We start from the raw sequence: 17,639 nt of genomic DNA, 5'->3' as shown, positions 1-17,639 counted from the left end.
TTTCTACACTGTAGGGATTCTATGTTTAGTGCCCATCTTTAGTTGCCCTGAGAAGGTGGCCTTTCCCTTGGATTGTTATAGTCCTTTAGTGATGGTGCTCCTGCACAGTTAGTTATGTATCATATTCCAGGATAAGTAATTAATTGGTTGCAATGCACTTTGAAACTTGCAGAGAATGAGAAAGGTACTATATGAATGCAACTTTTATCTTTTGTTTCAAATCTTCCTTGTTCTTCTAAATACTGATGCTTTAACCAACCACTTCCATCCTGAATGTTCCCCTGAATTTAAACATGGTTTCAACAACTGAAAAATGTTTGTGTTCTCCAGGTACCTGAGATGTTACTATTGGGCAATCCGCTCTTTAATTACTATTGGTGGTATTTCCGAACCAGTCACTCTCTTTGAAATAATCTTTCAGGGGTGCAATTATTTCCTAGGTGTCTTTGTTTTCTCCAGCTTACTTGGTCAGGTAAATGGACATACCTCAAAATGAATCACTATTTACCACAGTGCATTCATTGTGCCTTTTATAAATTGTAGATCAAGCGATAGAAGAAAAGGCTGAGTGAGAGATTTGAACCCAGTATCACTGAATCGAATACTAGCAAATAATAATGTTTTCAAACATTGAGTACACTACATTAGAAAATTCTGTTTTCCAAGTTTGACAAAAGGTGGAATTGTGCTGCAATAAACTGTTTGTCCTTTAATGGTTATTAATGCATGAATTAATAAACATTGTATTACTTAGCAAAATTGCACAACGAAGCTGGCAATGTTAAATTGCTGTGTAAATAATAGCCGACTTAAATAATATTTAAGATAATTGACAAAAAGGGAAGATGAGGACAATTCAATTTACTCAACAAGTAAGGATGAGGACGGCACAGTTATGGTACTGCTATTTCATAGCGGTGGAGATCTGACTTTGAGTCCAACATTGAGTGAATGTCTATGTGGAGTTTACATGATTTCCCCATGTCCATGTGGGTTTCCTCGTGGTTATCCAGTTTCCAAATATGTGTAGGTTAAGTGAAATAGCCATGGTAAATGCATGGGGTTATGGGGAAAGGGTGGGCAGACCTGTGTTAGATGCTCTTTCAGAGAGTCATTACAGAGGAGTAGGTTATGATATTGTGTCTATACAACCTGACTTAAACATGGGTAGGGATGGCAAGAAACATTCCCGGTTACAATATATTCTGGAGGCATAGAGAAGGAAAAAAGTGGCAGGGGTGAATATAGCAAAATACTGAAACAGCTCTTAAGATGGGGAGGCGATGCCCCTAGGCAATGACCTGGTGGTCTTATCTCTAAACTATTAATCCAGAAACTCAGTTAATGTTTTGAGGACATGGGTTCAAATCCCACCACAGCAAATGGTGCAACTTGAATTCAAGAAAAGATATCTTTTATTAAGAATCCACTGATGACTGTGAAACCATTGTCAATTATTGTAAAAACATATTTGGTTCACTAACGTCCTTTAGGGAAGGAAATCTGCCAAGCTTGCTTGGTGTGGCCTACGTGTGATTCCAGAGTCACAGCAATGTAATTGACTCTCAACTGCCCTCCAAGGGCAACTAGAGATGAGCAATAAATGTTGGCCAGCCAGCACACCCATGTCCTATAAGTGAATAAATAGTATATAATAAAGTCACAAATGACATCCTAAGGGATTGTGACAAGCATGAAGTATTCTTCTACCTCTTCCTCAAAATTTCTTCAACCTTCGACACAATTGACCACACTGTCCTCATCCAGCACATCTCTGCTATCATCCAGCTATCTGATTCCATTCTCAACTGTCTAAACATTTCCAGTGCATTGTTTGAAATGGCTTCTCTGCCCCTCTTATACAGTTAACTCCAGTGCCCCGAAAAAATCTATCCTTGAATCCTTGGTATTTCTTATGGTTGGGTCCATAAGTGTTCTCATGGAGTTGGCCACATTCCACACTGGAAAAGATGGACTCCCAGCTTCAATACTTGCTCCTGTGCAAGTTGGAACCAGACTCCTCTGTATTCCTTGAAAGTGTCTGCAGGTCTTCTGGCAGGGTTGCTAAGCATTTCTGCATTCATGCCCATCAGCCTTTTTACGTATACCACCCTACTGAGGTCGACAACTGAGTTATCTGATGTGGAATCCATGCGTAACATCACCCTTCAGGGAGCTGGTATTTGTACTGCACTTTCTCCCCGCACTATTTGCCTGACCACGTGCAGGTCACATCTCTAGGTTATGAGTAGTGTTAGCATCCGAGCTGGTAGCTGTAGTTTTCAGAGTCACTAATGGTGTTTATTTTTAATTTATTCACAGGATGAGGTGTGCATTAACAACACTGGCACTTATTGCCCATTCCTAATTATCTTTAACAGAATGGCAGCTGGGCTGTTTCAGAGGCAGTTAAGAGTCAAACATATTGCAGTGGGTCTGGAGTTACAAGTCAGTCAAATCAGGCCAGGATGGAAAATTTCCTTCCCAAAAGGACTTTTGTGAACCAAATCAGGTTTTATGATAATCCCCTCGATACAATGCTCATTATTACTAATACAAGCTTTCTGTTTGTCCCAAATTTATTTGTTAAATTTAAATTCTCCAGCTGCTTGGGTGGGATTTGAACTTATAGCCAGGATTTTACAGCCCTGCCATGGCATGTCTCCTGCCAGAGGATCCAACGGACCATTTGAATTGCTGTTTACTTCAGCAGGACAGTAATGTTCTGGCAGGCGTGAGCGGCCATAACAGCTCGTGCCACACCTCTGGATTATTAGTCCATGTTTCAGAGTTTCAAATTTATCATTTCCTTATCATTAACATTCCCTTCATCATTAATCTTCTCTATCATTTCTTATTCCTGTGATACTGCCTGTCCAGATTGCAGTTGATAGAATAGATAATAGAATCCCTACAATGCAGAAGGAGGCCATTTGGCCCATCAAGTCTGCACTGACCACAATCCCACCTAAGCCCTATCCCCTTAACCCCATGTCTTTACCCTGCTAATCCTCCTGACACTAAGGAGCAATTTAGCATGGCCAATCAACCATTGTTAGAGTTCTATATTTGAAAGGGACAAGGTTAGGAAGAGAATGCAAGAGTTGCATCCTTAATTCGCAGGTTGTAAATCAGAAAAGATGATGGGAAACTGGGATGTGAGAAGAAGGATTATGTGTGAACATGCCATCATTTTCCATGCTTTCAACCCCAATGCAGATTATAGCCTCTGTCATGATGGCACCACCACACCAATGATGGCAAGTACTGTCTACTCCAAGGGGTAAGGACATGCACCCATGTCTGTCCCCCACTAGTTAGGTGAATCATCTGTGGACATGTACCATCTTGTCCTGCAAGAGAGAAGAAAGTGTAGTGAGTATGGTGCAATGTGATTGGGTGCCATGATTAAACAATTGGCAGTGTATGCAAACTGTGAGATGTGGGTACAGGGTTTGTGAGCATATTAGTTATGTAAGACTGAGATAAAGCTATGAATGTGAAGTAGTCGTTATGACTGATAAGAAATTGTTGATGTGTGAGTGATGAGTGGGTTATGATGAACTGAGCAGTGTGTAAGTATCGTAGGATTAAGGATGGTATTTGAAAATGAATTCATTGGCCTTGAACACTCTTGCAATGTCATTGAATTTCTTGTAGCTCTGCTTCAAATATGGCAAGCAAATGGAGCCTTTACTTATAGTCATTGACGTCAGGAAGCGTAGAGGAGGACATATCCCTATCTACATCAATGGGATGAAGTAAAAGTGGTGCAGAGCTTCAAGTTTCTAGGTGTCCAGATCACCAAAAACCTGTCCTGTTCCCTCCACGCAGACACTATAGCTAAGAAAGCCCACCAATGCCTCTACTTTCTCAAAAGACTAAGGAAATTTGGCATGTCAGCTACAACTCTTACCAACTTCTACTAATGCACCATAGAAAGCATTATTTCTGGTTGTACCACGACTTGGGATGGCTTCTGCGCTGTTCAAGACTGCAAGAAACTAGAAAAGGTCGTGAATGAAACCCAGTACATCATGTAAACCAGCCTCCCATACATTGTCTACACTTCCCACTGCCTTGGAAAAGCCGCCAGCATATTCAAGGACCCCATGCACCCCAAACATCATCTCTTCCACCTTCTTCCTTTGGGAAAAAGATACAAAAGTCTGAGATCATGTACCAACCGACTGAAAAATAGGTATTGCCTCCTGGAAGTTGCACCTCTCTGCTGGTCACTCCCATTCTGCTCCCCTGTCCACTGTTCCCACTCTTCTGAGAAACAAAAGAGCTGTGAACATCAAGCTGTTTCCGATCCCATTGCTGGTGATGACACTAGGTTCTTATCTGCAGTCCAATCTGAGGTAGCAAAAGCAGCCATCTTAATGTGATCGGGCAAACCTCCAAATATAGAAAGTAACATCTCAAAAGGTACTGTGAATTCTTCACCAATAAGACAGTAAGAAAGCAACAATGAATGCTGAGCACTCAACAGTACATTTCCCTGAGATTGATTCCATTCTGTTAATTGCTGTTGTATATTCACTCTGCTGCCACTGTACAAACTTCAAGTAGCCCAGGAAACCCAGGGAATTGATTACGTGCAATTGACCCACCAGTCAAAAACATGTATTCATATCGCTCTAATGAAGTGATTAAGGATGATATTTGGTATATGGTAATTAGCAGTCCGCTTCCCTGCTGCAAAGTTAAATAGAGAAGTTGGTGAGTTAGAACAAAATGGCATTTTCCCTGGTTTTGATCCCCTGACTTGCACCCAGACCCATACTCTTCCAGGTTAGAATGCAGCTCTTTATTTCACAACATAATCCTTTATCCTGTCCCGAGTCCATTTTATTATTTCAAAGCTATTACAAACTCAGAAGAACAGTTTTGCTGGACTGCCAGAATTCACAGCGTTCAACAGCATTTTCCCAAAATAAACTTTCTTCCTTGATACAAAGCATTGGACAGAAACAGCCAAGACTGCATTTTCTGTTATAAAATATGTATTTGATTATTCCCTTAAATGTAAAGCAAATTCTCCTTTCTTGATTGCATAAGAATATCATCTGGATTTATCAAGTTAACCCCAATTTCAGGAATGAATGATGGCCAGGTTTTGTGGTTTTATAAATTAGCAACAGACGGCTTGGCATTTACTTAAGATATTGTCCGGCAGATTATTTTCCACGTCGCTGTCATAGAGATAGCAAGACAGACTTTAATAGTTTTCCTCCCCGTCGGTCACTTTTTATCACAGCCAATAATAAATTCAAAATGTGACAGCTATCACATCACTGTACAACCAAGATAATTGAAGAGGTAGGCTCGCCTCATATCTCCTAAAACTTTAGGGGCACCGACTACATCAATTGCCTTCAACATTTTCCACTTCAAACAATCAAAAACTGAAGTAATTCAAAACCGTCACAATGATGCTATTTGAAAGTCTTTGGGGGTTACTTTGACTTTGGGCAACGGAAATGAAAATCAGGAGAGACACATAACGTGCAGCTGAAGTGATAGCAGTCATTTTACATCATTACTCAAAGTCAAAATCACTATATTGCGTGTGAGCTGAAAACATGCAGAAACAGTTGGTCCAAACACCAGGCATTTCCTCAACCTGCAGATAATCCAAGGCTTCATGCATCCAGAGTCCATAAATTATTTACTCTTTAATACGTAGTTTCCAAGGTCTTAGGGCAAAGGGTAGGGTTGAAAATGCTTGACAATAGAGGATGAAGCAAACTTACTGCAGCACTTGATGGAAATATTTGATGGGTGTGCTCTTTTTCCTCATTTTCAGATGCGTGATATCATTGGGAGAGCCAATGCCGGACAGAACTATTACCAAACTTCAATTGACAACACAATGATGTACATGAATGCATATTCAGTTTCAAGAAATGTGCAAATTCGTGTACGCAAATGGTATGAATACATATGGGAATCACAAGGCCTGCTGGGTGAGTAACTGAGCCCACACTTACTTCCTCATTCAGAATTCTCTCTAGTGGCCTCTTCCATATTAACAATAAACTGTATTCCTTTCAGACTCATCTGAGCTGTTGGAAAATATGCCAGTGAAAATGCAGCTGTCCATTGCTATCGATCAAAACTATGCAATAGTCAGCAAACTTGACCTGTTTAAGGTATGTGTATTGGGATCTTTAATCAGCAAATATACGTGAGCTTTGAAATTCCTCTGTATGTTACTTGTAGGACACTGTTTCACATGTTGGAGTCAATTTCTTTACTGTGCTATTTTAACATATCTGTTAACTCATTTTAAAATATTAGAGTATACAGATGTTTGTTGCAAACATGTGAATGAGTCTACCAAAAAACAGCATCTGTTTATAACAGGAATTATTGGCCATTCCCCTGCAAAACAAGAGAATATACCACTTTGGAAATTGTTAGAGGGAATGACCTCTCAGGGGAAAGCAATAACAGACTGATTTATTGCACCATGGTTGGCTCTACTGCACGGAAGAGGAGGAGAAAGTATGGGAATGCAATAGTTATAGGGGATTCAGTTGTAAAGCGATTAGATAGGCATTCCTTTGGCTGCAAATATGGTACGTTGCCTCCCTGGTGCTGTGTCAAGGGTGTCTCAGAGCAGCTGCAGGACACTTTAGGAGGGGAGCGTAAACAGTCAATGGTCAAGGTACATATTGGTACAAATGACATAGGTTGAAAAAAAATGACTGAGATCCTAAAAGCAGAATATGGGGAGTTAGGAAGCAAATTGAAAAGTAAGACCCCAAAGGTATTGATCTCAGGATTACTACCAGTGCCACATGCTAGTCAGAGTACAAATAGCAGGAAATACCAGATGAATATATGGCTGAAAAAGTAGTGAGGGGGGAGTATTTTAGATTCATGGGATATAGAGTGGTTGTGGGGGACTTAAGTTAAAATGGCAGGGGTCTGGGAACCTATGCAAGGAGTCAGAGGAGGGGGGAAATAAAAATAAGAACAAAAGATATAAAGAGGAATAAGAAAAATGATTGGCAAAGAAATCAAGGGCTAGAATCAAACAGGGCCACAGCAAAAAATAATGGGAATGAGGCAAAGAATGTTAAAAAGCTTTATGTACGGAGTATTCGCAATATAGTGGATGGATTAATTGTGCAAATATTCCGCCTGACCTACTGAAATCCTAGCCCAGATTTTCACCATGACAGTGAGCCTTTCCATTGATTTGATTTTATTTGATTGGCTTTATTATTGTCACATGTTTTAGTATACAGTAAAAAGTATTGTTTGCTGTTATCTATACAGACAAAGCATACAATACATACAGAAGGAAAGGAAAGAATACAGAATGTAGTTTTATACTCACATCTACGGTGTAGCGAAATATCAACTTAACACGAGGTAGGTCCATTAAAAAGTCCAGTGGCAGAAGGGTAGAAGCTATTTTTCAGTCAGTTGGTACATGATCTCAGACTTTTGTATCTTTTTCCCAAAGGAAGAAGGTGGAAGAGATGATGTTTGGGGTGCATGGGGTCCTTGAATATGCTGGCGGCTTTTCCAAGGCAGTGGGAAGTGTAGACAGAGTCAATGTATGGGAGGCTGGTTTACATGATGTACTGGGTTTCATTCACGACCTTTTCTAGTTTCTTGCAGTCTTGAACAGCGCAGAAGCCATCCCAAGTCGTGATACAACCAGAAATAATGCTTTCTATGGTGCATTAATAGAAGTTGGTAAGAGTTGTAGCTGACATGCCAAATTTCCTTAGTCTTCTGAGAAAGTAGAGGCATTGGTGGGCTTTCTTAGCTATAGTGTCCGCATGGAGGGAACAGGACAGGTTTTTGGTGATCTGGACACCTAGCAACTTGAAGCTCTGCACCATTTTTACTTCGTCCCATTGATGTAGATAGGGATATGTCCTCCTCTATGCTTCCTGAAGTCAATGACTATCTCCTTCATTTTGTTGACATTGAGGGAGAGATTATTGTCATCGCACCAGTTCACCAGATTCTCTATCTCATTCCTGTACTCAAATTCCTGAATTTGAGAGTCGACTCACTACGGAGGTGTCATCAGCAAACTTGTGGTGGAAATATCAGGCCAGCCCCGAAATCCTTGGTCCTGCCCCTGAGCACAGCACAGCCTACTTACATGAAGCAAGGAGCAGAGAGCAGACTTGTGAGGGGGAAGAGCAGGACTTATGAGGGTCAGAAAGCAGTGCCTGGGAAGGGGGGCGGGAGAGTAGGACACGCAAAGATGGAGGTTTCAAGCCTCTGGAAAGGATCAGAGGGTATGGCGGGCTGTGAGCCAAGAATGGGGATATGAAGGCCACAAAAAGAGATGAGCATGTGAGAGATGAGTGTAAGAGAAAGATGAATGTGTGAGCATGATTTGTGTGAGCAAGAATGTGTTTGTGTATGTGAGGGATGAAGGTATGTGTGAATGAGAGGTGTGTGTGAGAGGGATGTGTATGTGTGTGTGTATGAGAGAGGGGTATGGGTGTGTGCATGTGTGTGTGTGTGTGTGAGAGAGGTATGAGTGTGTGTATGTGTGTGTGACAGGTGTGTGTGTGAGAGAGAGGTAGGTGTGTGGGTGTGTGTGAGAGGTGAGTGTGTGTGTGTGTGTGAGAGAGAGAGAGAGGTGGGTGAATGTATGTGTGTGTGTGTGTGAGAGAGGCGGGTGTGTGTGTGTGTGTGTATGTGTGTGTGTGTGTGGTGGGTGTGTGTGTGAATGAGAGGTGGTCATGGGTGTGAGCATCCAGTATTCCAGCAGCACCCTTCCCATTTGAACCAAAGGAGGAGCAATATTCCTCCTATTAGAAATGGCAAAAAGGTAAGACCAAAGAATATTTTAATAAAAGAATGTTTTAATTATAGTAAACATACCCATATAAGAAATAGAAAAGACTTCCACAAAATAAGTTTTTGGATGTTTGTATCTTTTTTTGTGGTTTTGCTCTTCAATGTAGTAATAATCCCAGCGATTCCTTCAATAATCTTGGGAAGTCAGATGGGTTCCACAGCTGGAAATGTTTGGGATACCCTGACATAGAGTCTTGGTGAGACTGCACCTGGAGTATTGTGTACAGATTTGTTCTCCTTATCTCCTTATCTATTACACTTGCCATAGAGCAAGTGTAATGGGGCTTCCTCAGACTAATTCCTGGGATGGCAGGATTGTTTTTTTGAGGAGAGATTGTGGAAACTGGAGTTTCGAAGAGTAAGAGGTGATTGAAACCAACAATTTCTTATAGGAGGTGAGAGGGTCGATGTACATAAAAATTTCTCATGGCCACTAAGTCAAAATCAGGGAGAACAATCTCAGGATAAGGGTTAGTCCATATAAGATAATGTTAAGGAAGAGGTTTTTTTCACACAGACAGTGGTAAATCTTTGGAATTCTCTACTCCAGAGGGCTGCGGAGATTTAGGCATTTGGCACGTTCAAGACAGCAATCAATAGGAACATAAAGGGAATGAAAGGGATGTGAGGATTAAATGTTTTCAATTTTTTTTAAATTTATGTTCCTATTTTCCTATACAGAGGGGGATGAGAGGTCGTGAGGGGTGGATATGGGGGTATGGGTTGGCATTGAGGCTATATGGGACCTTGGGAAGCAGGTGGGGATATGAGATGACTCTGATTATAATGAATGGGGCATGGGGGAATTGAAGGGGATGTAAGGCCTAGAGGGTTGTTTCTCATTTCTTATCTTTAAACCTTAATCCAGCAAAGTACCAGAGCACCATGGCAGACTTTCCACCCAGCTTGTCTCCACACCTGGCAGTCTGTAAATACCCTGACTTCTAGTCAAGCCTGTAAACCCCCAGAATGAAAGTCAGAACTGTGGGTGACTACTTTTTAAAGGTCAGATTCACAGAGCTGGAAATTCTCCCATCTCTATGCACCCGACAGCAAGGGTATATTTTATATTGCAGACAGCAAGGGTACCTTTCCCAAGTTGCCAGCTGGTTCATCCTTAAATATGGAAATCAGACTCCAGAGCACTAGAGCTCTGGCCTCATTCCATGCCCTTTCCTTTGCATCATTACCGACAGATCTCGCAACAAAAGGAGTTAGAAGGCAAAGTTGGTTAGTATACGTCCTATCAAAACTGTTTGGATTAAAGATTTCTGCTGCAACGTTACTATATAGAACTAATTTGGACAAATACATCCCAGTTTCTATGGACAGAAGTTCTACTCCACTTCTAAAATTGCACAGTGATGACACGGGCACCAAAAATATACTATTTTCAACATTGACAATTATCTCTTCCAAGCAGCAACAATAAATTTTTCTGAGTAGCTCATACTTATTATTGTTAATGGTGTGCTCTACAGAAATGAGCTTACTTCCTGTGGTGAAATGATCAAACTTATGTCAGTCCTTAGTGAAACATGCATCAGCTTCCAGCTGTGTGCAAGCATTTGTAGCAGGCAGTTAACTCTGAACAGCAATTATAGGTAACAGGGGAAGTATATCTTTTTGCTTTCTTTTCAGTGTGGAAATATTCTGTACTTTTCCAAAGAGAATCTGATATTAATCATTATAAATAACCTGTTCCACACTGCACCCTGTGTTAGTGATTTTCAACAAACATCGTTTGTTCTTAGGCAAAATCATAATAGTACATCCGCATGACCTAGATAAAATCCAGATTCGGTAGAACAGGTAACCAACTCACTGTTGCAATAGGGAAAGTGTGCCATAGTCCAGAAAACAATGAAACAAGGGACAGAATTTTCATGTAACAAACACAGTTTTCAACTCAATAACAACATTAGCATCTGTTATATATTAGATGTTTTGTCCAGTAGTAGTAATGAGATAAAAGATTAAGTGGGTTTTGAAACAACTCAACGCTGAGGTATTTAAGAGCTGTTGCCAGATTGAAGTCTGAACATGAAAGAAAGATGTTCTAAAAACCCTTAAATGCCTCTGGTCATGTCACAGCACATCACGTGACTAATCATACAGTGATGCATTGATTTACAATACAAAACAGCAACATGGGCAGTGATGGTCCAATGGTATCATCACTGGACCATTAATCCAGAAACTCAGCTAATGTTCTGGGGACCCAGTTCGAATCCCACCACAACAGAAGTTGGAATTGGAATTCAATAAAAAATATCTGGAATTAAGAATCTACTGATGACCAAGAAACTATTGTTGATTGTTGGAAAAACCTAATTGGTTCATTAATATTTTTGAGGGAAGGAAATCTGTCATCATTACTTGGCCGGGCCTGCATGTGTCTCCAGAGTCACAGCAATGTGGTTGACTCTCAACTGCCCTCTGAAGTGGCCAAACAAACCACTCAGTTCAAAGACGACTAGGGATGTGCAATAAGTGCTGGCCAGCCAACGACGCCAATGTCCCACAAATGAAAACAAAAGCATCTGACTTCTGGGTTTTCTAACCAATCACAGAATGAATGGAAAGATTTCTATTTAAAGGGATCCTAACAAGGATCAGAATGGCTGCATTCCAGCAAGCAAATATTAACGTTGTCCCCCAATTTTAACTTTTTCCTGCACTCCAACTGCAGGCTTTGGGCCCCATAGTTCTCTGCCGCAGAAGGAAGAGGTGAGCCTCTCAGACCAATCAGGTGTGGCAGATGCAGTGAGCAGGAAGAGTGTCGTCTTTCACACCTGGATACAGTGCTGCAAGAGGTTCAAAGGCCTCATGAGGGAGACAAAATGTGTGCCAGCCCTCAAAATTCTGACTTATTCACTATGCCCCTGCAAAACACTGCTCAGACTTGCAGCTTCACTCATCCCTCCCTCTCGAGGCACCTCTTCACATCACTGCCTGAACAGCCAATGGCCACACTAACCCTCAGTGCTATATCATACCCATCCCTCACAGTCACCCTGCACAAACGTTGTCATCCATCCTCTCCACAAAAACCTGAGTAAGGGAAGATGGAGAAAGGGTAATATGAAAGGGAGGACACTTCTCGGGCTACTGTCACTGCTCTTGGACAACCCATCTCCAAGTCAGAATCCCAAATGCAGCCTCCAGAGCTGGCGACTGAGTCTGCCTTTGCACAGCTACAGTATTTGGTAAGACCGTGCATGGATCACATAATACAGAAGTATGTCACAGCTGTGGTGCAGGGAATGATCAGCCTGCCTCTAGGTCTACTGCAGTCACTGTGATAGCAGTATATGGAAGTAATAGGGAAAAAAAGACTTTTTAGTTCACAGAACCATAAAATTGTTACAGCATCATTTGGTCAATGTGTTTGCACCATCTCTCTAAAGTGTCTCCTCCCTATAACCCTGCACATGCTCCCTTTACAGGTAGCAGTATAATTCCCCTTTGAATGCTTCAATTCAACCTGTCTCCATCACACTCTCAGACAGTGCATTCTAAACATTAACTACTCACTGCGTGGAAGTTTATACTTGTGTCACTTCTGCTTCTATTGCCAGTTACTTTAAATCTGTGCTCCCTTCATTCTCGATCCTGTCATAAGGAGGAATAGTTGCTCCCTTTCTATTCATCCCTGACCCCCCTCTCAAATCTCCTCTCAGCTTTCTTTTCTCCAAGGAAAACAACCTCAACTTTTCTGGTCTATCTTTATAACTGAAGTTTTTAATGCCTGGAAACATTATTTTCTGCACTCTCCCTAATACTTTCTCATCTTTCCTACAGTGCGGCATCCAGAACTGGATTCAATTCTCCATCTGAGGCTGAACTAGTGTCTTATACAAATTCAAAATCATTTTCTTTGTTCTTGTGCTCTGTATCTCTGTTAAAATAGCTTGGGATATGGTATGTTTTATTAACCATGCTGTCAACCTGCCACCTTCAGTGACTTATGTACATATATAGTAGGCTCCCCTGGTCCTGCACCTCATTTAGAGTTGGACCCTTTATTTTATGTTGCCTATAAAAGTGTCTATAAAAGTCTATAGCAAAGTAATAGAAGGTGTCATCAATATAGAAGTCCAGTGGCACTTATTCAGCAGCATCCTGATCATTGATCATAGAATCCCTACAGTACAGAAAGAGGACAGTCAGCCCAGCAAGATGGAGAGTTGACTTGCATGATTTTAGAAATATCTGTGCCTTAAATGCATTGGAGAATTTAAATAAATCATATACTTTGTTTCAAGTCTCCCTGTTAAAATCCAGAACTGAGCAGGATTGTGTTGGGTTTTGGGACATTTAATTCGAACTTGCACCCCTCCAGTTCCTGCCCAGTTAAAATTCTACCCAAGATTTCAATATAACTTTTATATTTCATGTCAATATCCCCACATCTTGGAAAACCATTTTGTTAGTTCACCCCTTCTGTTGTATCCATAATTCAGTAAAAAAAGGTAGTACTATTTCCTTGGTATTTGTAGATTTAGTACTGTCTAAAAGCCACTAAAATGTATATCTGATTAAACTTTAATCAATATTATATTCTCTTGTCTCTCCAGGAGTGTGACCAACAGATGATATATGACATGCTGCTCAGGCTGAAGTCGGTTGTATATTTACCTGGTGATTTTATATGTAAGAAGGTAAACTTCATTTTTCTCACAATTGTCAAATGTGCCTGATTAAACTGAATTGAACCTACACTTCACTTATGTATAACATTGTGTTCAAAATTAGCACTGAAGTCAAATCATAAATATCTGAAAAAAGTGAGGATTGCCAAAACCCCTTCACAAAAATATTTGATAATTATATGTCATCATGGAAATGTGATAATTGAATTACATTATAGGCATGCACTAGAGAGATGCAAAGACTGACGGAAGCTTTCACTGTTTATGTGAATTATTATTGGAAGACATAATTAAACATTATTAGAAAAGTGGATTTGATGCAGAATTTCACAGGCAGGAAAAATAATTCACATCTCCAACTTCTTTTTTTTCTTTATTATTATTTAAAATGCAAAGTAGATCTTTTTGTTTACAACATCTTTTACTGCCATACAACTAATTACAGCCTCAGACCCGTGTATGGTAGTTGTGATTGTGTTTCATGTCTGGACTTCTATTTTTAATTATTTGATTTGTTACATTCCCTCAAAATGTTTCCTTGCTCATTGATAATTATGATAAAACAGCCCATAACTGCAGAACTACAGTCCACAAAGCCTTCCAATAAATCCTTTTTTAACTGAGGGAGGCACATGAGTCATGCTTGAGTTCACTCATGATGGCATTACATAAAATGATGCATCTTAATTACATTGCTATCCTCATGCCTACTGTTTCCAAACAAGCCAAACTGTGTCAGCTGTGGCTCAGTTGGTAGCACTTTTGCCTCTCAATCAGAAGGTCATGAATTCAAGTCCCAATTCTGAGAGCATGTAATTAGGCTAATGATTAAATACCATGTTCAGGGTACTGCACTGTGTTGGGCGGCACTTTCTGGCACTTCCCTTACCACCCCCACCTGCGGTGGAATCTTCTAGCAGTGGGACCAGCAAGCCACACAAAATACCATAGCCATAGGCAGGACCAGAAGAGCCCACCGGCAGCCAATGATGGGCCACATCCACTGCTGGAAAATATGCACAGAGGGTGTCTTTCAACTGAGGCATTACACTGAGCCTCCATCTGTCCTCTAAGATAAATGTAGAAGATTTCACACAGTAGCTAAGGAAGAGTAGAGGAGTTCTTCCAGTATTCTAGCCAAAATGTGTACTTCATCCAACATCTTAAACTGGTGATCAAATCTTTAATTTCATTTCTGTTAGAACAGAGAACAGGGTGCCTGCAGTACAGAAGGAGGCCATGTGGCCCATCGAGTCTCTACCAATCACGATCCCCAGCCCTATTCCCAAAACCTCACACATTTACCCCATTAATTCCCCTGACAGTAGGGTCAATTTAGCATGGCCAATCAACCTAACCCGCACTTCTTTGGGCTGTGGGAGGAAACCAGAGCACCCGGACAAAACCCACGCAGATATAGGGGAGAAAGTGCAAACTCTGAGCAGAATCTTCCTGGGTGCAAATTCACTGTAAAAAGTCTGACAACACCAGGTTTTAGTCCAACCTATTTATTTGATAATATACTCACTAGCTTTCGGGGTTACCCCCTTCGTCAGGTGAATGGAGAGTTCTGGCCTCAGACAGAGCATATAAAGCACAGACAGTTTAGAGATTACTGATTAAAATGCGAATCCTTACACCTAACCTGCTGTTCAAGACCTGAAGTGGCTGATAATGTGAGTGGAAGGAGCACTGATCACAGTTTAAAGAGATGTGTATTGTCTCCAGACAGTACAGTAAGAACACACTCGTCAACTCAACAATCTGATCAAGACCTTTGATCCGGACCTTCAGAGCACCCTTCGTGCTCTCATTCCACGTACTCCCCGCATTGGAGATCTCTACTGCCTCCCAAAGATACACAAGGCAAACACACCTGGCCGTCCCATCGTATCGGGCAATGGGACTCTGTGTGAGAACCTCTCCGGCTACGTCGAGGGCATCCTGAAACCCATTGTACAAAGAACCCCCAGCTTTTGTCGCGACACTACAGACTTCCTACTGAAACTCAGCACACACGGAGCAGTTGAACCAGGGACACTCCTCGTCACAATGGATGTCTCAGCGCTCTACACCAACATCCCCCACAACGATGGCATTGCTGCGACTGCCTCAGTACTCAATGCTGACAACTGCCAGTTTCCAGATGCAATTTTACAACTCATCCGCTTTATCCTGGACCACAACGTCTTCACCTTCAACAACCAGTTTTTCATCCAGACACATGGAACAGCCATGGGGACCAAATTTGCACCTCAATATGCCAACATCTTCATGCACAGGTTCGAACAAGACTTCTTCACTGCACAGAATCTTCAACCAATGCTATACACTAGATACATCGATGACATTTTCTTCCTTTGGCCTCATGGTGAACAATCACTGAAACAACTATATGATGATATCAACAAATTCCACCCCACCATCAGACTCACCATGGACTATTCCCCAGAATCAGTTGCATTCTTGGACACACGCATCTCCATTAAGGACGGTCACCTCAGCACCTCACTGTACCGCAAGCCCACAGACAATCTCACAATGCTCCACTTCTCCAGTTTCCACCCTAAACATGTTAAAGAAGCCATTCCCTATGGACAAGCCCTCCGTATACACAGGATTTGCTCAGATGAGGAGGATCGTGACAGACACCTCCAGACCCTGAAAGATGCCCTCATAAGAACAGGATATGGTGCTCGACTCATAGATCAGCAGTTCCGATGCGCCACAGCGAAAAACCGCACCAATCTCCTCAGAAGGCAAACACAGGACACAGTGGACAGAGTACCCTTCGTCGTCCAGTACTTCCCCGGAGCGGAGAAGCTACGACATCTTCTCCGGAGTCTTCAACATATCATTGATGAAGACGAACATCTCGCCAGGGCTATCCCCACACCCCCGCTTCTTGCTTTCAGACAACCACACAACCTCAAACAGACCATTATTCGCAGCAAACTACCCAGCCTTCAGGAGAACAGTGACCACAATACCACACAACCCTGTCACAGCAACCTCTGCAAGACATGCCGGATCATCGACATGGATACCATCATCACACGTGAGAATACCATCCACCAGGTACATGGTGAATACTCTTGCAACTCGGCCAACATTGTCTACCTGATACGTTGCAAGAAAGGATGTCCCGAAGCATGGTACATTGGGGAGACCATGCAGACGCTACGACAACGGATGAATGAACATCGCTCGTCAGTCACCAGGCAAGACTGTTCCCTTCCTGTTGGCGAACACTTCAGTGGTCACGGGCATTCAGCCTCTGACCTTCGGGTAAGCGTTCTCCAAGGCGGCCTTCACGACACACGACAGCGCAGAGTCGCTGAGCAGAGACTGATAGCCAAGTTCCGCACACATGAGGACGGTCTCAACAGGGATCTTGGGTTCATGTCGCACTATCTGTAACCCCCATGACTTGCCTGGGTTTGCAAAACCTCACTTACTGTACTGTCTGGAGACAATACACATCTCTTTAAACTGTGATCAGTGCTCCTTCCACTCACATTATCAGCCACTTCAGGTCTTGAACAGCAGGTTAGGTGTAAGGATTCGCATTTTAATCAGTAATCTCTAAACTGTCTGTGCTTTATATGCTCTGTCTGAGGCCAGAACTCTCCATTCACCTGACGAAGGGGGTAACCCCGAAAGCTAGTGAGTATATTATCAAATAAATAGGTTGGACTAAAACCTGGTGTTGTCAGACTTTTTACTGTGTTTACGCCAGTCCAACGCCGGCACACCCACATCATGCAAATTCACTACCAGCAGTTACAACAGATTGCACCTCAAAAGTACTTCATTGCTTGTAAAGGACAGTCAAATGTCCAGAACAGCACAACATAAAATAATCATTTCATTCAGATTTGCCAGTTCATCATGCAGTAATCCTTTCACTGAATTTATCAACTGAACATAATCCTAAATGTTGCTAAGCATTGTTATGGACAGGGGAGAGATGAATGGAATGATTCCCTTGTTTTATTTTTCACCTCTCAATGAACCAAAGACACCAGGTGTGATTTTCCGACTGGCCCCATCAATGTCTGCAGAGGACGTAAACAGTGGGAAACCCCCGTTGACAGCGGCAGGTCCAGAAAATCACGCAGCCAGCCAATGGCAGGC

The 17,639-nt window shown here is 41.9% G+C and overlaps 1 protein-coding gene across 1 annotated transcript in view; it reads left to right on the top strand.

The window, feature by feature from the left end:
- LOC145346381 (cyclic nucleotide-gated channel beta-3-like) overlaps positions 1-17,639 on the top strand; it is a 122,248-nt gene that overhangs the window by 71,381 nt on the left and 33,228 nt on the right. Inside the window, exons 11-14 of the mRNA XM_080193541.1 lie at positions 331-472; positions 5,813-5,972; positions 6,061-6,158; positions 13,428-13,511. Of these exons, the coding sequence (XP_080049667.1) occupies positions 331-472; positions 5,813-5,972; positions 6,061-6,158; positions 13,428-13,511 (484 nt within the window). The remainder of the gene's footprint in view (positions 1-330; positions 473-5,812; positions 5,973-6,060; positions 6,159-13,427; positions 13,512-17,639) is intronic.

Source organism: Carcharhinus amblyrhynchos, chromosome 8 (assembly GCF_965287045.1).
Source record: "Carcharhinus amblyrhynchos chromosome 8, sCarAmb.v2.hapA, whole genome shotgun sequence".
NCBI lineage: Eukaryota > Metazoa > Chordata > Chondrichthyes > Carcharhiniformes > Carcharhinidae > Carcharhinus > Carcharhinus amblyrhynchos.
The sequence above is the reverse complement of the archived record's forward strand: the minus strand, read 5'-3'. Positions and strand labels throughout refer to the sequence as shown.